An 18,329-nucleotide genomic window follows, 5' to 3' on the forward strand; every position below is an offset into this window, starting at 1 on the left:
TTGCATTCTTCCACTGGAGGAAGTGTGTTCCTGACTGTGTTCTCATGCTGGGACAACATGAGGAGGTAGGTGGCTCTGCTGGTGATCTTGGCTGCTCCTGGGAGAAACAAATGCTAGAGCTATCTACCTGCCAACAGTGCTTTTCTTCATGCTGGGAGAAAGGAGCACATTTCCTGACATCCAGACTAGGAGTGAGACCAGCAGGCCTGCTCTTGCTCATGTATGGGAAGCAAAGGAAGATTCCATAGCAGCCTAGATAAATCATATTATTCTCTACACCAGGCCTCTTCAACCTATTGTCCTCCAGGTGATTTGAACTTCAATTCCCAGGGGACAAAAATGGGACTAAGGATTCAGTATTTATGAAATACTATCATACATCTATGACACAGAGAGTATAGAACTCAATTAGTTTACTGCTATGCCAATGCAAGAATATGCCTTGAGCACAATGCAGCTTATGATTCTTAAAGGATGCTCAAGCAATCCCAGGCTTCACTTCCTACTACATCAAAGCAAGGGTCTCGGAGAGGATTTCTGGAGAAGTCAAGCTGCCCCCCTTCACTTCACTGGACACGATTAGTATGCTTAACAAATACCTATTCCTATACGCAGGTTTAACTGCACACAAAACACTCTGTCCAACTATCTATCCAACTACTAAGGCCAGAAATCCATAGCAAAGGCAAAATGAATACTTTATTCACCTGACATAATGATCAAAATTATCATCAACTAACCTGAAATTTACAAGGCTTAAACCATTCTTTTCATACAATTTCAGTAACAGTAGTATCTTCTGGTCTAAAATAAAGGAGAAAAACATATCAGCATAAATTGGAGGCAACTAAATTTCCTGTTTTCAGTGCAAATATGTGGATTACTTGACTGCAACATTAAGCACAAGCCGTCCTTCAAACAGCTTTCATGACTCATACTCTTGTCATGTGACTATTTCAAACACACTACTTTTCAAAGTGGAACCAGTTCAAACATTCTGCTGCAAGCTATCATCTAACACAGGGATAAATAACTGCAGCATATCTGGAAATAAATCCTAGGACTCTCTGAAGGTGCACAAACTGCCAAAAAATCCCCAAAACTGTTGTGGGGAGGACAATGACCAGAAATATAGAAAATTTCACCGCTGGTCTTGAAAACCTGTTGCTTGTTTATGTTAAACTATACAGGGACATGCTGCAGCCTGCTTAAAATATGAGTTGCCACTCTTAGATGCCTCTACAATACACCATGTACCTTTTTTTAAAAACCACAGAAAGAGCTGTCTAGGGAGTCTGGAGGTTTCAAAGATTACAAAAAATAATAATAACCCAATGGAGTTTCATGAAGCGCTAGGCCTGCCCTTTGCCCACCTTCAGCTAATAACAGCAAGTGATTGGGATGCATCTGTGGATCAGAACTAAGAATCACATTTTGAATTCTATGTACATTTGCAGCATACATGGCATGTATGGCCCTCTGTTCCTATTTTATCTGATTCACAATCCTAATATCCATCTTCTTTGGGCTTTCCAGTATGGTGCTGTTTAGTTACCACAATTGCTACCCTTTGACCAAAACTGCCTCATTGGCCCCATCTACACGGACCATTTAATGAAGTTTGAAGTTAGTTTCAAATTGCAAAAGTGAGACAATGAGCTCCCACAAAAGTGCATGAAAGAACTTCCTCAATGGGCATTAGTGCTCTGGGCCTCAAACTGGTTCTAGGATTTCCTGCATTATCATCTGCTGTCTTCAATACTGAGTTGAAACTACAGTGTAGACAGGGCCTAAGACACAACTTCCCCTTTCCCTTTCTTTGTCTTCATGCTCATTTCTGAGAATAAAAAAAGGCGTGAGAAGGATTACTTTTACTGAAATCCCTAAGTGTACATGTACAGGGAAAGCTTTCACTTTTAGTTCACTTGTGGACACTTTCAGGAACTGCAGCTGAATGTGGGACACTGAGTAGTTTAACCACTCATGTTATATATTATGATTTTGTTTAGAAGGGGGAAAAAGCCAAATCTATTTTATGCAACATGTATTTACTTTAAGAGAGCAAATACACTTACCTAAAATGCTCAGTGTTGCACCATAAGCTCCAAGCAACACAGAGAAATGGCCACTCTCACACACTGCAGGGCAGCATTTCACCAGAGTCAACAGGACATCTACTAATGCCTCTGAAGCAAAAAGGAAAAGACATTTTCTTCACCTTCCAAATTACTTAGCTGTCCTTTTGCCAAGCAATTTGAAAATATTAAAGTTGTTCCAGCCCTGCCCTGGAACAACACGGCTGGACCCAAGGGCTAGCACAAGACCTGCTGAGATGAATGGAAGGCCACAAGAGTGCTATTGTGCCCTCTTGTACCGCTCCCAATAATTTCAGCTCAAAAACCACGCAGGGGAACTTCCTAGTAGATCGCAATTGCTGAAAGGGGCATGGAAAGCACATTATGACTAACGTTCCATAATAATACCTTTTATCAGTTTTTTTTTAAAGCTGGCAGGTATTTTGAGTTCACAAAACTTGTGTTCTTCTAGGATAAAGAGAACTTTTATTTTAAAAGGTAAAAGGCAGCGTGCAACGCATTATCCACTCCTATTCAGTTATTGTGCAGAAATAGACAGAAATGGCCTTCTGTTCACTTCCCCTTCCCAGGTGGTTAATATAAAAACTTCACGCTTCTGTTCCTGTGACAATTAATGCTTCTGGGTCAGAACTAAACAATTCTGGGTCCTTCTTAAGTAATGTCATGGAATCTTTTTTTCATCCATTTACATGGCTAGGCTACTCCTGTATCTGGGATAAGAATCAATTTATCGCCTAAGCTTGGTAAAGTTACTTTTCATGCTTCAGTTCCCCAAAACCGCTAGGTAACATGGGATAACTCTGGTTATGATTATTTCCTTAAAAGAAGAGAGAAACCCAACATTATTAGGATTTAATTGCCAACAGTGATATTCTAGTGTCACAACAGACCATCCAAAATCAGTATGTTACTTCAAGTTTGCTGAACTACAAAGCAAAAATGTCTATATAAAACTGCCAAATTAATAAACATACAGCCAAATAGTATTTAATTCTGTGTTTTTTTAACGAAGTTCATCTACCATTAACACAATGCAAAAACAAATATATACTTAGAGCCGGCCCTAGGTATTTTTCAAGTGTAGGCGAACAGAATTTTGGCGCCCCCCCAAAACAATCACGGAAAAATAAAAGCGTTGGATAAGCGAAAATGTTGGATAATAAGGAGGGATTAAGGAAAAGCCTATTAAACATCAAATTACATTAAGATTTTTACAAATTAAGCACCAAAACATCATGTTTTACAACAAATCAACAGAAAAACCAGTCTCGACTGCGCCCCCGTATGTTTGGCACCCAAAGTGACCGCTTAATTCGCCTCATTATTGGACCGGCTCTGATACTTAGAGATGGCATTTGAGTTGACAAAGTCATCCAGCGAAAAGAGACAATAGCAATTGAGAACAGCCACATTTTAAAAACAAGATACTAAAAAACTAAGACTTTCAGATATAGCAGTGCCAAAAACATGTAGGTGGACTAGTTAACTGAAAGTATGAAAAACAGGTTTGAAAGACATCTAGGTGATATATGGAAACTAAAAGAAACAAAAGCAACATACCTTTTGAATGAACATTTGTGTCATCTTCCTCCTGTGCCCTCAACATTATTGACAAAAATAAGGAGTGCTGCGTGATCATCATGTAAAGTACTGAAAGCTTGATTAATCTCTGACTAAGAGAGACTTCTTCCTTGTACAACAAATTTATGGTTCCATTAAGAGTTTTCAGAAAGCCTTGGTCTTTATAACGGTGCCTGTAAGACAGAGATTGAAAGGGAAAGAGTGCACTCTACTTGCAAAGCCAGATAAGAAAGAATTACTTCCTAGATTCTGGGCTACCTAACTGCAGTTTGAGTATCCTTTGTCCAGAATTCCAAAATTTGACACTTTTAAAGAAGCATTCTTTAAAATGTTTCCCTGTAACTAAATTACAAGGCAGGGATGGTGAAATGAGATGGAGCTGCGTTGTTACTCATAGAGTTCTACAAGATGAAAAATGTCAGAAACCATAGCAAGTCATTCAGATCCCGACTGAAGCACCAGGTGGAGCCTTGGACCAAGAACCTTCATAGGCTGAACCCAGATCCTTCACAAGCCAAATCAGACCTATGGGCCAGAGACAAATGACTCCCTTTAAATACTCCAGACATCTCACAATAAACCCTTACAAACCCTTACACTAAGATAATCCAACAAATGCTACATTCAGCAAAGGACAACAGGGATCCTCTCACTTTTGGAGGAAGCTACCATATACCATGCAGCTGTGGACAAGTCTACATAGGGACCACCAAATGCATCATTGTCCAAACATGAATCAAGGAACATGAAAGGCACTGCAGACTAACTCAACCAGACAAGTCAGCCATAGCAGACCACTTGATGAGCCAGTTTGGATACAGCATATTATTTGAGAACACAAAAATGCTGAACCACTCTAACAACCACCATGTCAGTCTACAGAGAGAAGCCATTGAAATCCACAAGCATGTGGACAATTTCAACAGAAAGGAGGAAATCATGAAAATGAACAAAATCTGACTACCAGTATTTAAAAAACTCTAAAATCAGGACAGTAAATAAAGAACAACACCCAGAAGACAGGGGAATTCCAGACAAGAAACAATCAGGGCCAGCTAACACCTCCCAACAAAGAATTCCCTCTAGCAAGAAGAAGCCAGGCTGTGAATCTGCAAGGCCATTTAATGCTAATCAAGCTGGCCATTTGCAACATTCACACTTGCCTCAAACAGACAGGAGTTCTTTCTCCCAACCTGGACTTTCCATAGATATATAAACCACACTTGCCTAGTTTCCAACAGACCTCACAACCTCTGAGGATGCCTGCCATAGATGTGGGCAAAACATCAGGAGAGAATGCTTCTGGAACATGGTGACCCAGCCCAGAAAACTCACAGCAACCCAACCCTTACATAAATTAAAAGACAAGAATTTTAGCATTATCTGTTTTGTTTAGTGGACTGAAATGGAACCATTTTGTCTGTGATTTTCAGACTACAAGCACCCAGACAACCAAAACAATATTCCAATAACTGGCACATTCGCTTAGCCATCTGAATTCAACATTGTCCTCATACCTATGTAAACTATGTAGCAATGCTTCATAAATATATATGAAATGATTAAGAAAACATTGTTTGTACCATTAAAACTATTCTAATCTCTATACAAGTAGGGAACCACTAAAAGACTGCAAAGTATGTGTCTTTACAACAGAAAATGTATGGATGGACTACTGCAGGTGTAAACATAAACAGACTTACTTGAGCCCCATCTTCACAAAACTGTGCCAGTCTTCTGGAGCCACTTCAGTTGTTGAATTCTGAATAGGAAGGAAAGAACAGCACAATACTTAAATATATCGTTGTGAAGTATGGCTGTGGGTCAAGGGATAAGAGCTGCCTTTGACCTCAGCTCCTGGTGACTGGCTCCTTGCAGACTCTGGCCCTGACTGCCTGGCTGAAACAAGGCCCAGCAGAAACACCTGCTGCCTCCTGAGGCTGGGGCATAAAAGGAGGATGCTGGTGGGGGCCCAGTCACCCAGCACCAACCTAGACAGCCATGGAACACCAACAACTGGGAGCTTGGAGGAAAGGGCAGTGTTTGTCTGCTGCAGGCTGCCTTTGACCTCAGCTCCTGGTGACTGGCTCCTTGCAGACTCTGGCCCTGACTGCCTGGCTGAAGCAAGGCCCAGCAGAAACACCTGCTGCCTCCTGAGGCTGGGGCATAAAAGGAGGATGCTGGTGTGAGTCCAGTCACCCAGCACCAACCTAGACAGCCAAAGAAGACCTTAAGATCATGATGGGGGGGGGGGGGTGTATCTAGATGCTGTTTTTATGTTTTAATATCTTAATGTTAATGGTTTTAAATTGAATTTAAATGTTGATTGTTTCTATTGATTTTATGTTATGTTTTATTTGCTATGTATATGATGCATTGAAATTTTGCCTAAATCTATGTTGTACGCCGCTCTGAGTCCCCTGCGGGGTGAAAAGAGCGGGAAAGAAATGAAGTTAATAATAATAATAATAATAATAATAATAATAATAATAAAAGCTTAGAAACTACATACTCCAAAATTATTTTTTTTAAAAAACAACAACAACACTTTGGATATTTCTCAGATGCACAACAGGTTTACGAATGAGTTTCCTCCAAAAAGTATGGCTTGGAAATTACAGCCATGCTTCAAATTTATATGAATCACATCTTTACTTTGAAGAAAATTCAGTTACAATCAATGGGACTTTTATTTATTTATTTTTTTAAAAACATGTTCAGTGTTATTAATGTTCCTCTAAACTTAATTCTGTCTGGACAACTAAACAAGGTCTTTACATACAACCCCCCCCAAAAACAAACAAACAAACAAATAAACCCACACTATAGAAATGTTTTGTTAAAAAAATGGAAAGTCCCAGAATCCACCAGCCAACATGGCAAATAGCAATATTTAATGGCAGATTCTAAAATTTATAGGTCCCCCAAAATAAATTTCCAAGCAGATTTGCAAGCTTCTGCAGGTGGATCCATAACAGGTTCTGAATCCACAACATAATATAATCCCATGTTTCCTCACAATGTCAAGATGGTTAAAGCTGATAAATATTAAAACAGTAAAGCTGAGTGTAGAAACCATTTGCTTTCAGTCACTTTGAGTAATAAAGCCAAACTCTGTAATCTTATGAACCTCTTCTGCAACTTCAAATTCCTTCTATCACTGCACATTCTTATGAGGAAGGAACTTCTGTACAAAACGTTGAAAAGCATGAAGTAATCCTAAAATTTTAATAGAAACATTTGAAGAATGTATTTCCAGCAGTTAAGTATGCAAAGCTGAAAACCAGTGGAGCATGAGATAATCTTTCTCTGAATAGAATAGCTTTATTTGTCATTGTGCTATTTCCCCCTTGATGGATTGTCACCTTGTCGTGATGAGGGGGCTTGCGTGTTCTGATGAACCTGCGGGCACAACCACTGGAGTGATGCACTCCCAGAAGTGGCCGCAGGGGAGGTTCAAGACCATGCACAATCCGAAGACCCAAAGACCTCAACAGCAAAGCAGGCGGAGGATAACATGGTACATGTTACAACGGCTGTGAAGGCGGGTGAAGGCTGCAACAGACTGAGAAGCCACTCTTGTTGTGTTAACCACACCACTGCTGGAACCTCACTCTGTGAAGACTGTGTGTTGATCGGCCATGCACCGACTTCCACACATTAAAAAAAAATCACGCACAGGCGTCTTCCAAGAAAAATAAAAACAAACCTACAAAAGTCCCATGGCGATAAGTGAGTGGCGACGGGGGCAGGACTGTGAAATCTGGAAGCCCCCAGTCACAGACTGGCACATGGGCGGTGGATATGGACTCAGTCACTCTACCTCAAGGTCCGAGGCAGTTGAGTAGTTTGGCAGCTGTATCCATGACTGAGCAGCCCTTTTTAGGATCCGCTCTGCTCACCCCACACGGGGAAGGGGCTAGAAAAGGTGCCCTAAACATAGCCTGCCTCTCTTATCCCTGACTGGACTGACGCGTCCAGAGGAGTCACCACTCTGCGGCCAAAAAAGAGAAATGAACTTTGGAACATGGAACGTATGGACACTGTTGGATAACACTGACAGTGAATGCCCCGAACGCAGGACTGCTATCATTGCAAGGGAGCTGGGACACTTTAAGATCGACATAGCAGCCCTTCAGGAGACCCGGAGAGCAGGAGAGGGACAGCTGAAAGAAGAAAAAGGAGGCTACACCTTCTTCTGGAAGGGACTGCCTGAAGAAGAGCGTAGAATACACGGAGTTGGCTTTGCTATTAGAAATGACCTGGTGAAGCACCTGACTGAAGCACCCACTGGCATCAACGAACGACTCTCAACCCTTCGAATTAACCTTGCCAAAAACCAACAGGCAACCATCATAGTGCCTATGCACCAACTCTAGATGCTGACGAAGACATCAAGGAAAATTTTTATTGTCAGCTGGACACTATCCTATCGGAGATACCTAAGAAGGACAAAATCATCCTCCTGGGGGACTTTAATGCAAGAGTCGGACGGGACTCCGGCCTGTGGCCAGGGATCATAGGAAAAGACGGGGTCGGAAACAGCAACTCAAATGGCATCTTGCTTCTCATCAAATGCGGAGAGCACAACCTTGTCATCACCAACACACTCTTCTGCCAGAAAAACAAGCTCAAGACATCATGGAAGCACCCCCGGTCAAAGAACTGGCACCTCTTGGACTATGTAATTACATGTGCCAGAGACTGCCGCGATGTGCTTCTCACAAGAGCCATGACAGGTACCGATGACTGCTGGACAGACCACAGGTTAATCCGATGCACGATGGCTATCAAGATCGTCCCCAAACACAGACTCCAAGGAAGAAAAACAAGGCGTAAAATGAACACCCAAGCCCTTCAGGAGCCCTCCACACGAGCCCTTCTCCAAACAACACTCAAAGATCATCTAGCCACAGAACGCCTCGAAAATGTTGAGGAACATTGGAACAAACTGAAGACCTCCATCATCACAGCCTGAGAAGAAACCATTGGATACCAAACTAAGAAACATCAAGACTGGTTTGATGATAACGACAAAGAGATCCAACAGATAACCAAAAACAAAGGGAAAACCTTCCAAACATGCCAGAGAGACACCAACTGTGCTGCCAAGAAAAAGATCTACGCCAGTGCAAAAGCTGAGGTCCAAAGAAGGACCAGAGAACTCAAGAACATCTGGTGGACAAAGAAAGCTGAAGACATCCAACACTTTGCAGATACCCATGATGCTCAGGGATTTTTCAAAGCCACAAAGATCATTTACGGACCAAGAAACCATGGCATACAGCCTCTACGCTCATCAGATGGAACAAAAATTCTGAAGGACAAAACATCAATTGCACTACGTTGGAAAGAGCACTACCAGAACCTGCTGAATCGCAGCTCCAATGTGGCCAAAGAGGCCCTCTCACAAATCCCGCAACAACAAACCAGAGATGAGCTTGCAGCACTACCTAGTTTGGAAGAAGTTAGCAATGCCATCAGCCAAAAAAAACCAAAAAAAAAAAACCAGTGGACCCTGCAGAAATCTTCGAAACGGGTAGACCTGAGCTGATACAACAAACTCCACCAGCTCATTGAAAAGGTGTGGGTGACCGAGAAAATCCCAGCAGACTTCAAGGATGCCACCATCATCACCCTTTTCAAGAAAGGGGATAGAACAGATTGCGGGAACTATCGCGGTATCTCCCTTCTAACCTCCGCTGGGAAAATCCTCACAAGAATCCTTGCAAACCACTTTCTCCCTGTCTCAGAAGACACCCTCCCAGAATCCCAGAATGGCTTCCGTCCCTCCAGAGGAACAGTGGACATGATCGTCACTGCTCGACAGCTCCAAGAAAAATGCAGGGAACAAAACCAACCTCTATACATGGCATTCATTGACCTTGCAAAGGCATTCGACACAGTGAATCGCAGCGCTCTCTTTGTCGGGTGCCCTGACAAATTTGTGAACATCCTGCGGCTCCTCTATGATGACATGATGGCAACAGTCTTGGACAGCAACGGCTCCCAAAGTGACCCATTTAAGGTGGAATCAGGTGTCAAGCAGGGATGTGTTATTGCCCCTACCTTATTTTCCATCTTCATCGCTATGATGCTTCACCTTGTTGATGGGAAGCTTCCCACCGGAGTGGAAATCATCTATTGGACAGATGGCAAGCTATTTAACCTCAGCAGACTAAGAGCCAAAACCAAGGTCACCACAATATGCCGATGACAACGTAGTCTGTGCACACTCAGAAGACGACCTAAAAGCCACTCTAAACACCTTCGCAGAAGCATACGAGAAGCTCGGCCTCTCATTGAACATCGAGAAAACCAAAGTGCTCTTCCAACAGGCACCAGCTAATCCCTCTGCAATGCCAGGAATACAGCTTAATGGTGTCACATTAGAAAACGCTGACCATTTCCGCTACCTTGGCAGCCACCTCTCCACAAAAGTCAACATTGACACTGAAATACAACACCGCCTGAGCTCTGCGAGTGCAGCATTTTTCAGAATGAAGCAGAGAGTGTTTGATGATCGGGACATCCAAAGAGATACCAAGGTGCTTGTTTATAAAGCCATTGTCCTCCCAACCCTGCTGTACGCCTGCGAAATGTGGATGGTCTACAGACATCACACTAAACTCCTGGAGCGTTTCCATCAGCGTTGCTTCAGAAAAATCCTGCAAATCTCTTGGGAAGACAGGCGGACAAATGTCAGTGTGCTGGAAGAAGCAAAGACCACCAGCATTGAAGCAATGCTCCTACGCCATCAACTCCGCTGGACTGGCCACGTTGTCCGAATGCCCGATCACCGTCTCCCAAAGCAGTTGCTCTACTCCGAACTCAAGAACGGGAAACGTAATGTTGGTGGGCAGGAAAAGAGATTTAAAGATGGGCTTAAGGCCAACCTTAAAAACTGTGGCATAGACACTGAGAACTGGGAAGCCCTGGCCCTTGAGTGCTCTAATTAGAGGTCAGCTGTGACCAGCAGTGCTGCGGAGTTCAAAGAGGCACGAATGGAGGGCTTAAGGGAGAAACGTGCCAAGAGGAAGGAACGTCAAGCCAACCCTGACCGGGACCGCCTTCCACCTGGAAACCGATGTCCTCACTGCGGGAGAACATGCAAATCAAGAATAGGTCTCTTCAGCCATCTACGGACACACCCCCAGGGTGGAAGACAATCATCCTCGAACTACGAGGGATCACCTAAGTAATTAAGTAAGTAAGTAAGTAAGTAAAGTCACAACTGAATTATTACATGCCTTCCCCCGCACACACCACAAACAATACACCCATCCCTCCACACCACAGCCCCCAATGCCACATCAGTGTGAAACCACAGAGTTCAACAGAGCCACAGCTCAGGATAAAAGCTATTTGTTTGTCCTTGTCTTTTTCACCCTGTACCGTCTGACAAATGGCAATAATTCAAAAAAGGAATAAACCTGGTGAGATGGATCCCCAAAGAATGCTCTGAACTTTCTTAAGGCAGCGGGAATTATAAAGTTCTTCCAAAGAGGGGAGAGGGCAACCAATATGCAGTAGTGGCGACCCTTTGGAGCACCTTATTATTTATTATTTATTTCCATCATTTCTATGCCGCCCTTCTCACCTGAAGGGACTCAAGGCGGCTCACAATCTGCCACTGTTACCAAACCATGTGCAGATGCAGTAGCTTAAGACACTCTCTATAGCACTGCGGTAGAAAGTCACCAGCGGTTTTTCATTTGGTTGGTCGTTCCTTAGAGGAGTCTCAGGTAGTACAGTCTCTGCTGGACCCTCTTAACCAATGCTGCCATACAGGTGCCCCAAGTCAGATTCACCTTCACAGTGACACCCAGGAACTTAAAACTGGCCACCTGCTCCACTTGGTCTCCATTTAGGACCAAGGGCTGAATTTTTGGTCTGCTCTTCCTATAATCCACAATGAGTTCCTTCTTCTTATTGATGTTAAGGACCAGATTATAGTCCCTGCACCACGAGAGAAGCCGATCCACCTCATCCAAATAGGCAGATTCATCCCCTTCAGAGATAAGCTCCCCCACAGTTGTATCGTCTGCAAATTTGGTAATGAAGCAGAAATGTACTGATGGGCAGAAACCCGAGTAATGTTTAGAATAATGGTCTTAAATAACTAATGAATGCATTCATCCTCCCCATTATTCTGTCAAGAGTTGATTTCACATCTAAAGGTACAATGGAAGAAAATGAATGCAGAAAAGAGAGAAAATGGGAAATACAAGCTACTAGCGACCTGTTTTCTCTCTATTCTCTTTTTTTGTATGTGGCCACTATGCCAACAATTCCCTTCAAAACCCAATCCTAACAAAAATACATATCATTTGATAGAAAAAACAATCAAAAAGTAATTTTCTTGGTTTATACATATGTACCACCACCCCTATGTCATGACTAATCCAGAAACTGCAACCAGAAGTAACTTCGAGTTATAATTTTAAGCTGAAAATAGGATGGTGTTGCCTGCCTTGGGAACTGGGGTGAAAACACTGATTATTGCTTCCTCTTGCATTTTACACTCCTGTTTTTTATGTTTACACATTTATGTCTAACTGCCTGTACATATACACCCCCCAGTGGACAAATGATTGAAGTTCATTGCATTCCTTAGCTAGATCAACACAACATTGCACTATCTAAGATATGGTGCGACAAACTTGGATGGGAGTCCTCACTGCTTACCAGTAATTTCTCTAGCCTTGACAACATGGAGTTCTCAATTTCAGAGCATTTTTCTTGTGTCTTGTTATTGCTGTAAGCAACAATCAACCATTTTATACATGCAGCTAGCAGGTGTTTCTTCCACGAATTCAACTTCTCTGCAGAACTCTCCAGGGCTCTTGATACAGCATCAGCAATCATCCAGCTAGAGAGATTTTTTTTAAAGAAATAAAATCATACCAATTTTTTATTTGGTGACAACTATTGTAGGACATGGTCAGACTGTAGACAGGACTAGGGAATGGAATAGTGCAAATTGTAGCTAAGGAACAAGGGCATAGGATGAAAGTACAATACTTTCCCCATTGAAAATATGCTACTGCTAATTGGCCTAGTATTTAATGCTAATATTGTTTGTTAAGGACTCTGCAGTTGCAGATTTTTATAACTGTTGTACCAGGCTGTTCTATTGAGAATAGAAGCTGGAATAATTTTCAATTGATCAGTCACAAACACACAAAAGGTCTGAAAATACATAAAGTAGTTCTGTGCTTGTTCTGTCTGCTTCCCTCTGATGCTGTAGACCAGTGGTTCTCAACCTGGGGTACCCAGATGTTTTTGGTCTACAACTCCCAGAAATCCCAACCAGTTTATCAGCTATTAGGATTTCTAGGAGTTGATGGCCAAAAACATCTAGGGACATCTAGGTTGATAACCACTGCTCTAGACTCTTCTTTCAACTTTGATTTAGTGGTAAATAGCACCTTGCAACTTCATCCAGTTAAGTAAATGATGATTTTCAGGAATCAGTTGGTTCACATTCAAACCAAGATTGTACATACAGCTCAAACCATTATTTTCAATCTCCATTTGTAAGCTGGATGTGGCCAACTTTCACATTTCCAGAGATTGCCAGACTGTAATTCCCATAATCACTCACTATTGGCTTTGCTAACCAAAGGTGATGGGAGCTCTAGTCCATATACATCCTGGAGACTAAATAGATGTGTTTAGGTTATTGAAATTTTACAGGCAAATAGGATTTACACAGTTAGATGTGGAACAACCTGAGATGATAGTACTGAGAAGTAAAAAAGGCAACTGTAAATTGGTAAATGATGTAAGATGAGGGAGAGAAGATCTGCAAGATGATAGGACTAATTCATAGTGCCAAGAGAACTGAGATTTTGCTTGAATTTGCCCTCTCTCGAACAAATGAAAAAGTAAGGTGAAATAAGACTGCAACTCTTCTATTGTTAAACCTTAATAGAAATAAACTGACAGTGTATTGACTTACTGGGCCATCCTTTGGGTCACATGAGGTCTGTTGGCCACATGCTACTCACCCCTGGTTTACACAATTACAATCATATATTCCAATATCTTGGGTGAACACAAGTAGTTTTGTTTAATGTCTAGTTTTCAAAGTACCTAAGCTTTTGTGCCCCAGCACCCACTTAGACAGAAAATAAATAATCTTACTGTTCATGGCTTTTTTCTTTTTCAAGAACTGCAGGTAATTTTTCCATTAGAGTAATGAAAGTATCTGTTTTGGAAGATGGCAGTAACTTGGAGAGAACATCGCACTCCTCAGTGAATGGCTCTGATGTTGCACTTGTATTCAGAACAATATCTAGCAGTTCTGGCCATAAAATGTCCCTTAAGACAGTTGTAACAGCTGAAGAGACTGCAAGAAAGATTAGTGAAAAAGAGGGGGGGAAATCATTAACTCATAGAGTTGGAAGAGGCCTCAAGGACCACACAGTTTCCCTTGCCATGCAGGAAAACACAATCAGATCAGCATTCAGTGTCTCTTGACTTTCTCAGGAGTCATGCATTTCACAGGTCTGTAGCACAGTTTGAGGAAATGTTTACCAGCAGACCCTGTTAACAGTTTAAGGTATTGGATACAGTATCGCAAAGAAAGACTTTGCGTAAAAAAAAACAAAACTGCCTGCAGAGACAAGTATCACAGCCTCCGACGAGATGCCTACACAATCTTCTTGAAAATATAATCTTACAGGGATTCATACCTCTTAACTCCGAAAACAAGCCCTAGCTAAGAGTTTCTAGTATGATCTCCATTAGATCACATCATGTTCAAGCCGAAAATGGAAGAATGTCTTCTAAACAAATTTTAAAAGTAGAACACCCTAGAAAGGTAACTTTCAATGAATAAGATGAGCTGAACCATTGTTAACAGCACAGAAAATCTGAGAACCAAAAGCCCAAATATTCTTTCACTGTCACCCTGAACTTTGCTTTGCAAAATTAATATACTCTTCCTAGTGAACCAAAATTATTACAACTAAAAATGGCTAAACCTGCAAAACCTGTAAATCAGCAGCTGTTACCTTTTGACAGCCGGGTGAAACATCGCTGCTCTTGACAATCCAAGTATATACGGACAAGTGGCAGGAAAAGACTCAGATTCTTTTTCAGAAGCTTGCCTGAACCACGCTTCAAACACCACAACTCAAACTGCAACAAGTGAGTCTGACAATACTGAAGCAATAAAGCTGCAATGGCAAGGGAAGTTTCTGTGGAACGATTGAGGCAGAAGAGCAGTACATTAACACCAACAGCTTGGGAAAAGACAGGCTCCTTCTGTATCGCGTACATGAAGACCTTTTCTATCTCTTCTGTGACTGCTGTGGTCAAAAGAAGACATATCCCTACAATGTGTTCTCTTGAAAGGAACTGGTCTTCCTTTAGGGATCCTCTCTGGTAGCTTTCCATGAGAAGCTGAATCAAAACCTCTCCATAACTACTCAAATACATTTCCTTTTCAGGAACAGTTTCAGATTTCTTCTTGACCAAATTTTCTTTGGGAAGCTGCAGCATAGACAAAACAACTTCTTTTAGCTGTGATGTATCCATGTAAGTATGCAGCTCTTGCAGCGCCTCCATCTGCTGGGATCTTCTGAGGTGCACCTGGGACCCTTTTTTACTAACAGTGTGCAGTTCTTCTAACACAGTTCTAGTGATAGTACTGAAATATTTGGAGAGGACATCAAGTTGATTACTGGGTTGCAAGAATAAGGAACCCAACCGCAATAACTCAAGAATGCCACAATTCAGTCGAGCGGAGAGCAGTTTCACTTTAAGGGGACTCAAATTGTGAGGTGGAACAGAATGTTTTTCCATAGCCAGAAACCAATTCTCCAACAAAGGATGTTTGAAGATCACAGACAGTAACTCTTGCAGTATCTGTAACAGAGGAAGTTATAACAAAAGTCATTACCCAATAGACATGAACCAAATCCTCATGGATTAGATTATGACCATGGTCAAGTTCTATGCTATGAATGTGTATTATTTTTACACACCAAATATATTTTCTAGAAGAATCTATAGTTTTAAAAATTAGCAAATAAAGCAATTTAGTAATAAAACTGAGGAAGTAGAAGTATGTATAGGGACTGACTGCAGTTAGCCTCTTGACTTTCTAATCACCAGATAATTGGCTCAGACAGCTGCTCATGTTATCTTAAGTCTCCAGGAAGTGGTTATCAAGAATGGAGGAAGCACACTGCTGCAGAAAGAAAACTGGATGAAACTGGATGGGTGAATTTGCAAAACATAGGAAACGAGAGACCCAGTGGTCCTTCCCCTACCACTGACAAAGAGCTTGCAGCAGGAACAGCAAAACAAACCACAGAGTTTCACACAAAGCACAGCTACTGCTTCGGCTTATCTCCTAACAAACCAGGATCCAGTTTCAAATTTCTTTGTGGGTTACATCTTGTGTTTATTGGGACAGAAAGAAATCGGAGTGGTAGCTGTGTTTGGATTCTCCCATTTTAGTTTATTTCATTGTGTTTCCAATAAGGACTCCATGGTTTGTTTAAGTGCTGTGGGAGGGAGCAATAGGGTAGCATACATTAGCATGTTACTTGTAACTGATTAAACCAAGAATATCACAATTACATGGCCATGCTGCGAAACCAGGTTTACACAAATCTACACAATTTCATCTTTTAATGCTCAGACCTAACCAACTTTTTAAGAATGTGAAAAATCATTTCACTTCATTAAAGAGAGACTTTTCACTTCTCTGGAGAAAGAGAATTTAAACAGACAGTGTTTCATATCTATTAGTTTTACACCTGTAAACAATTACGTTGAATAGCTGACCAATTTATTTCAGCCCCATTAATACCTTATTTTCAGTCTCAGCAGTCATAAGGAAGTCTGCATCCACAAAAAGATCAGATTCAGTTTGGGCATGTTTCTGTTCCTGCTGATTACATAAATCTGTCTCATCACCTCTATGCAGTAGCTTCTTCAACAGGTCCACAAAGAGGGTAAGAAGGGAAATGCCAGTTTTTTTGTCAAACTGTTGGAAAATAATTACATATTTCAGAACAGGGTAGAAAGGCTCAAGGAAAGGAGTGAACAAGGAAACCACATTTTTGCCCTACAGAAAAAAGCCACACCTATACATATATGTATATATGTCTGTCTGTCTGTCTGTATGTATGTATGTATGTGTGGCCACAGTGATACATGCTTTAGATAAATCCTATTTGGACTACTGTGATAAGCTTTATATGAGGTTGTACATAACTGTACATATACCCAAACTGATCCCTTGATATTCATAGTATGAGGACCATGGTGTATGTATTTTTAAAAATAGAACAATTAAGTTTAATTTAAATGTCTCTGTATTTTTGATGCTGAAGTTCCCATATTTTGTTACCAGGTGGACAACTACTTTAAATAGCTGGGGCAGTTTGAGAACAGGGTTCAGGGAATTTACTCACTGCTGTGAGTTATATTCACATACATGAAGTGGGATGACCTCGGGCTTCTGCAGGTGCATCATAGCAGTAGACAAGCCTAGAGATCTAGTATGTGTGGCTTCACTCAGGCAGACATCATGGACAACTAGATCATTTTGGCTGAAAGTTTCCAAGTGTGAAACTACAAATATCAAGGTTGGAGTGTTGTACGGTTTCCAGGCTGTATGGCTGTGTTCTAGCCGCATTTTCTCCTGATGTTTCTCCTGCATCTGTGGCTGGCATCTTCAGAGGATCTTCTGAAGATGCCAGCCACAGATGCAAGCAAAACATCAGGAGAAAATGCAGGTAGAACACAGCTATACAGTCCAGAAACCACACAACACCCCTGTGAAAGCCTTTGACAATACAATATCAAGGTTGTGTATCAAAATATGCAGGGAGGGGAATATGATATTTCTTACAATGCTGAAATTCTCCACTGTAGTTTTTAAGTATAGCAAAACATGCTTGGATGCCAGCAAGAGTTGCTGAGACCGGAGTTTGGAAATAGCTTCATTCAGCTTTTCTGTAATATCTTCTTCCAACAGAAGGGCAGCACTTTTCTGGTATGTATTCTTCAGCAGGGAGGAAAATGAGGAATCTGATGACAAGACTTCATCTACACACTCACTTCTGGCTTGCTGCAACCGGTTAGCAAACAACACAATATTACAAATAAATAATGAAAAGAATGGTTTTATCTATGATTTGGTGACAGAATAAATTAATACAAAGGTAACTAAGCATAAAATCATAATACTAAGTCCCTTATTCTGACTCAAATTCACTTTTGTGCTTTCACTCACCTCAGGGTTTTGTTTTTTGTGTGTGTGGTAGACCCATAATTCACCAGATTTCTGTCTTTTAAACTAAGTAAAACATTTCATTTTAAAATAGCTCTTAATTTAATGGATTTTCCTCTTGTTGACTATCACTGCTTATTCTAATTATGCCAAATGTGTAGTTTTATTGTCGCTCATTTCATATTGCAGTGTTTTTTTAAAAATTTTAAACCACGTTATTTTAATTTTCTTTCCAAATGTTTCAGTACAGCAGTATCTCAAGAGATTTGGGTATTCTGCCTATTAAGCAATCTGAATGAATACGGACTAGATATCAAAGTAATTGCCTCTGTTTCTAAAAATGGAGGAAAAAATGTACCGCTTTGCCTTGCTTTTTTTTGTGTCTAAATTGCTTC

At 41.3% G+C, this 18,329-nt stretch overlaps 1 protein-coding gene across 3 annotated transcripts in view; it reads right to left on the bottom strand.

The window, feature by feature from the left end:
- Window positions 1-18,329, bottom strand: part of urb1 (URB1 ribosome biogenesis homolog) — a 72,999-nt gene that overhangs the window by 18,063 nt on the left and 36,607 nt on the right. For all 3 annotated transcript variants that reach the window (XR_010004212.1, XM_008107604.3, XM_008107605.3), the window contains 9 exons: window positions 17,554-17,772; window positions 16,507-16,683; window positions 14,699-15,554; window positions 13,827-14,031; window positions 12,366-12,549; window positions 5,381-5,439; window positions 3,657-3,850; window positions 2,076-2,186; window positions 741-804 (listed from right to left, as the gene is read on the bottom strand). Coding sequence is in view for 2 of the 3 variants with exons in the window: in XM_008107604.3 (XP_008105811.2) it covers window positions 741-804; window positions 2,076-2,186; window positions 3,657-3,850; window positions 5,381-5,439; window positions 12,366-12,549; window positions 13,827-14,031; window positions 14,699-15,554; window positions 16,507-16,683; window positions 17,554-17,772 (2,069 nt within the window). In the remaining variant the exon portion in view is untranslated. The remainder of the gene's footprint in view (window positions 1-740; window positions 805-2,075; window positions 2,187-3,656; window positions 3,851-5,380; window positions 5,440-12,365; window positions 12,550-13,826; window positions 14,032-14,698; window positions 15,555-16,506; window positions 16,684-17,553; window positions 17,773-18,329) is intronic.

Source organism: Anolis carolinensis, chromosome 3 (assembly GCF_035594765.1).
Source record: "Anolis carolinensis isolate JA03-04 chromosome 3, rAnoCar3.1.pri, whole genome shotgun sequence".
NCBI lineage: Eukaryota > Metazoa > Chordata > Lepidosauria > Squamata > Dactyloidae > Anolis > Anolis carolinensis.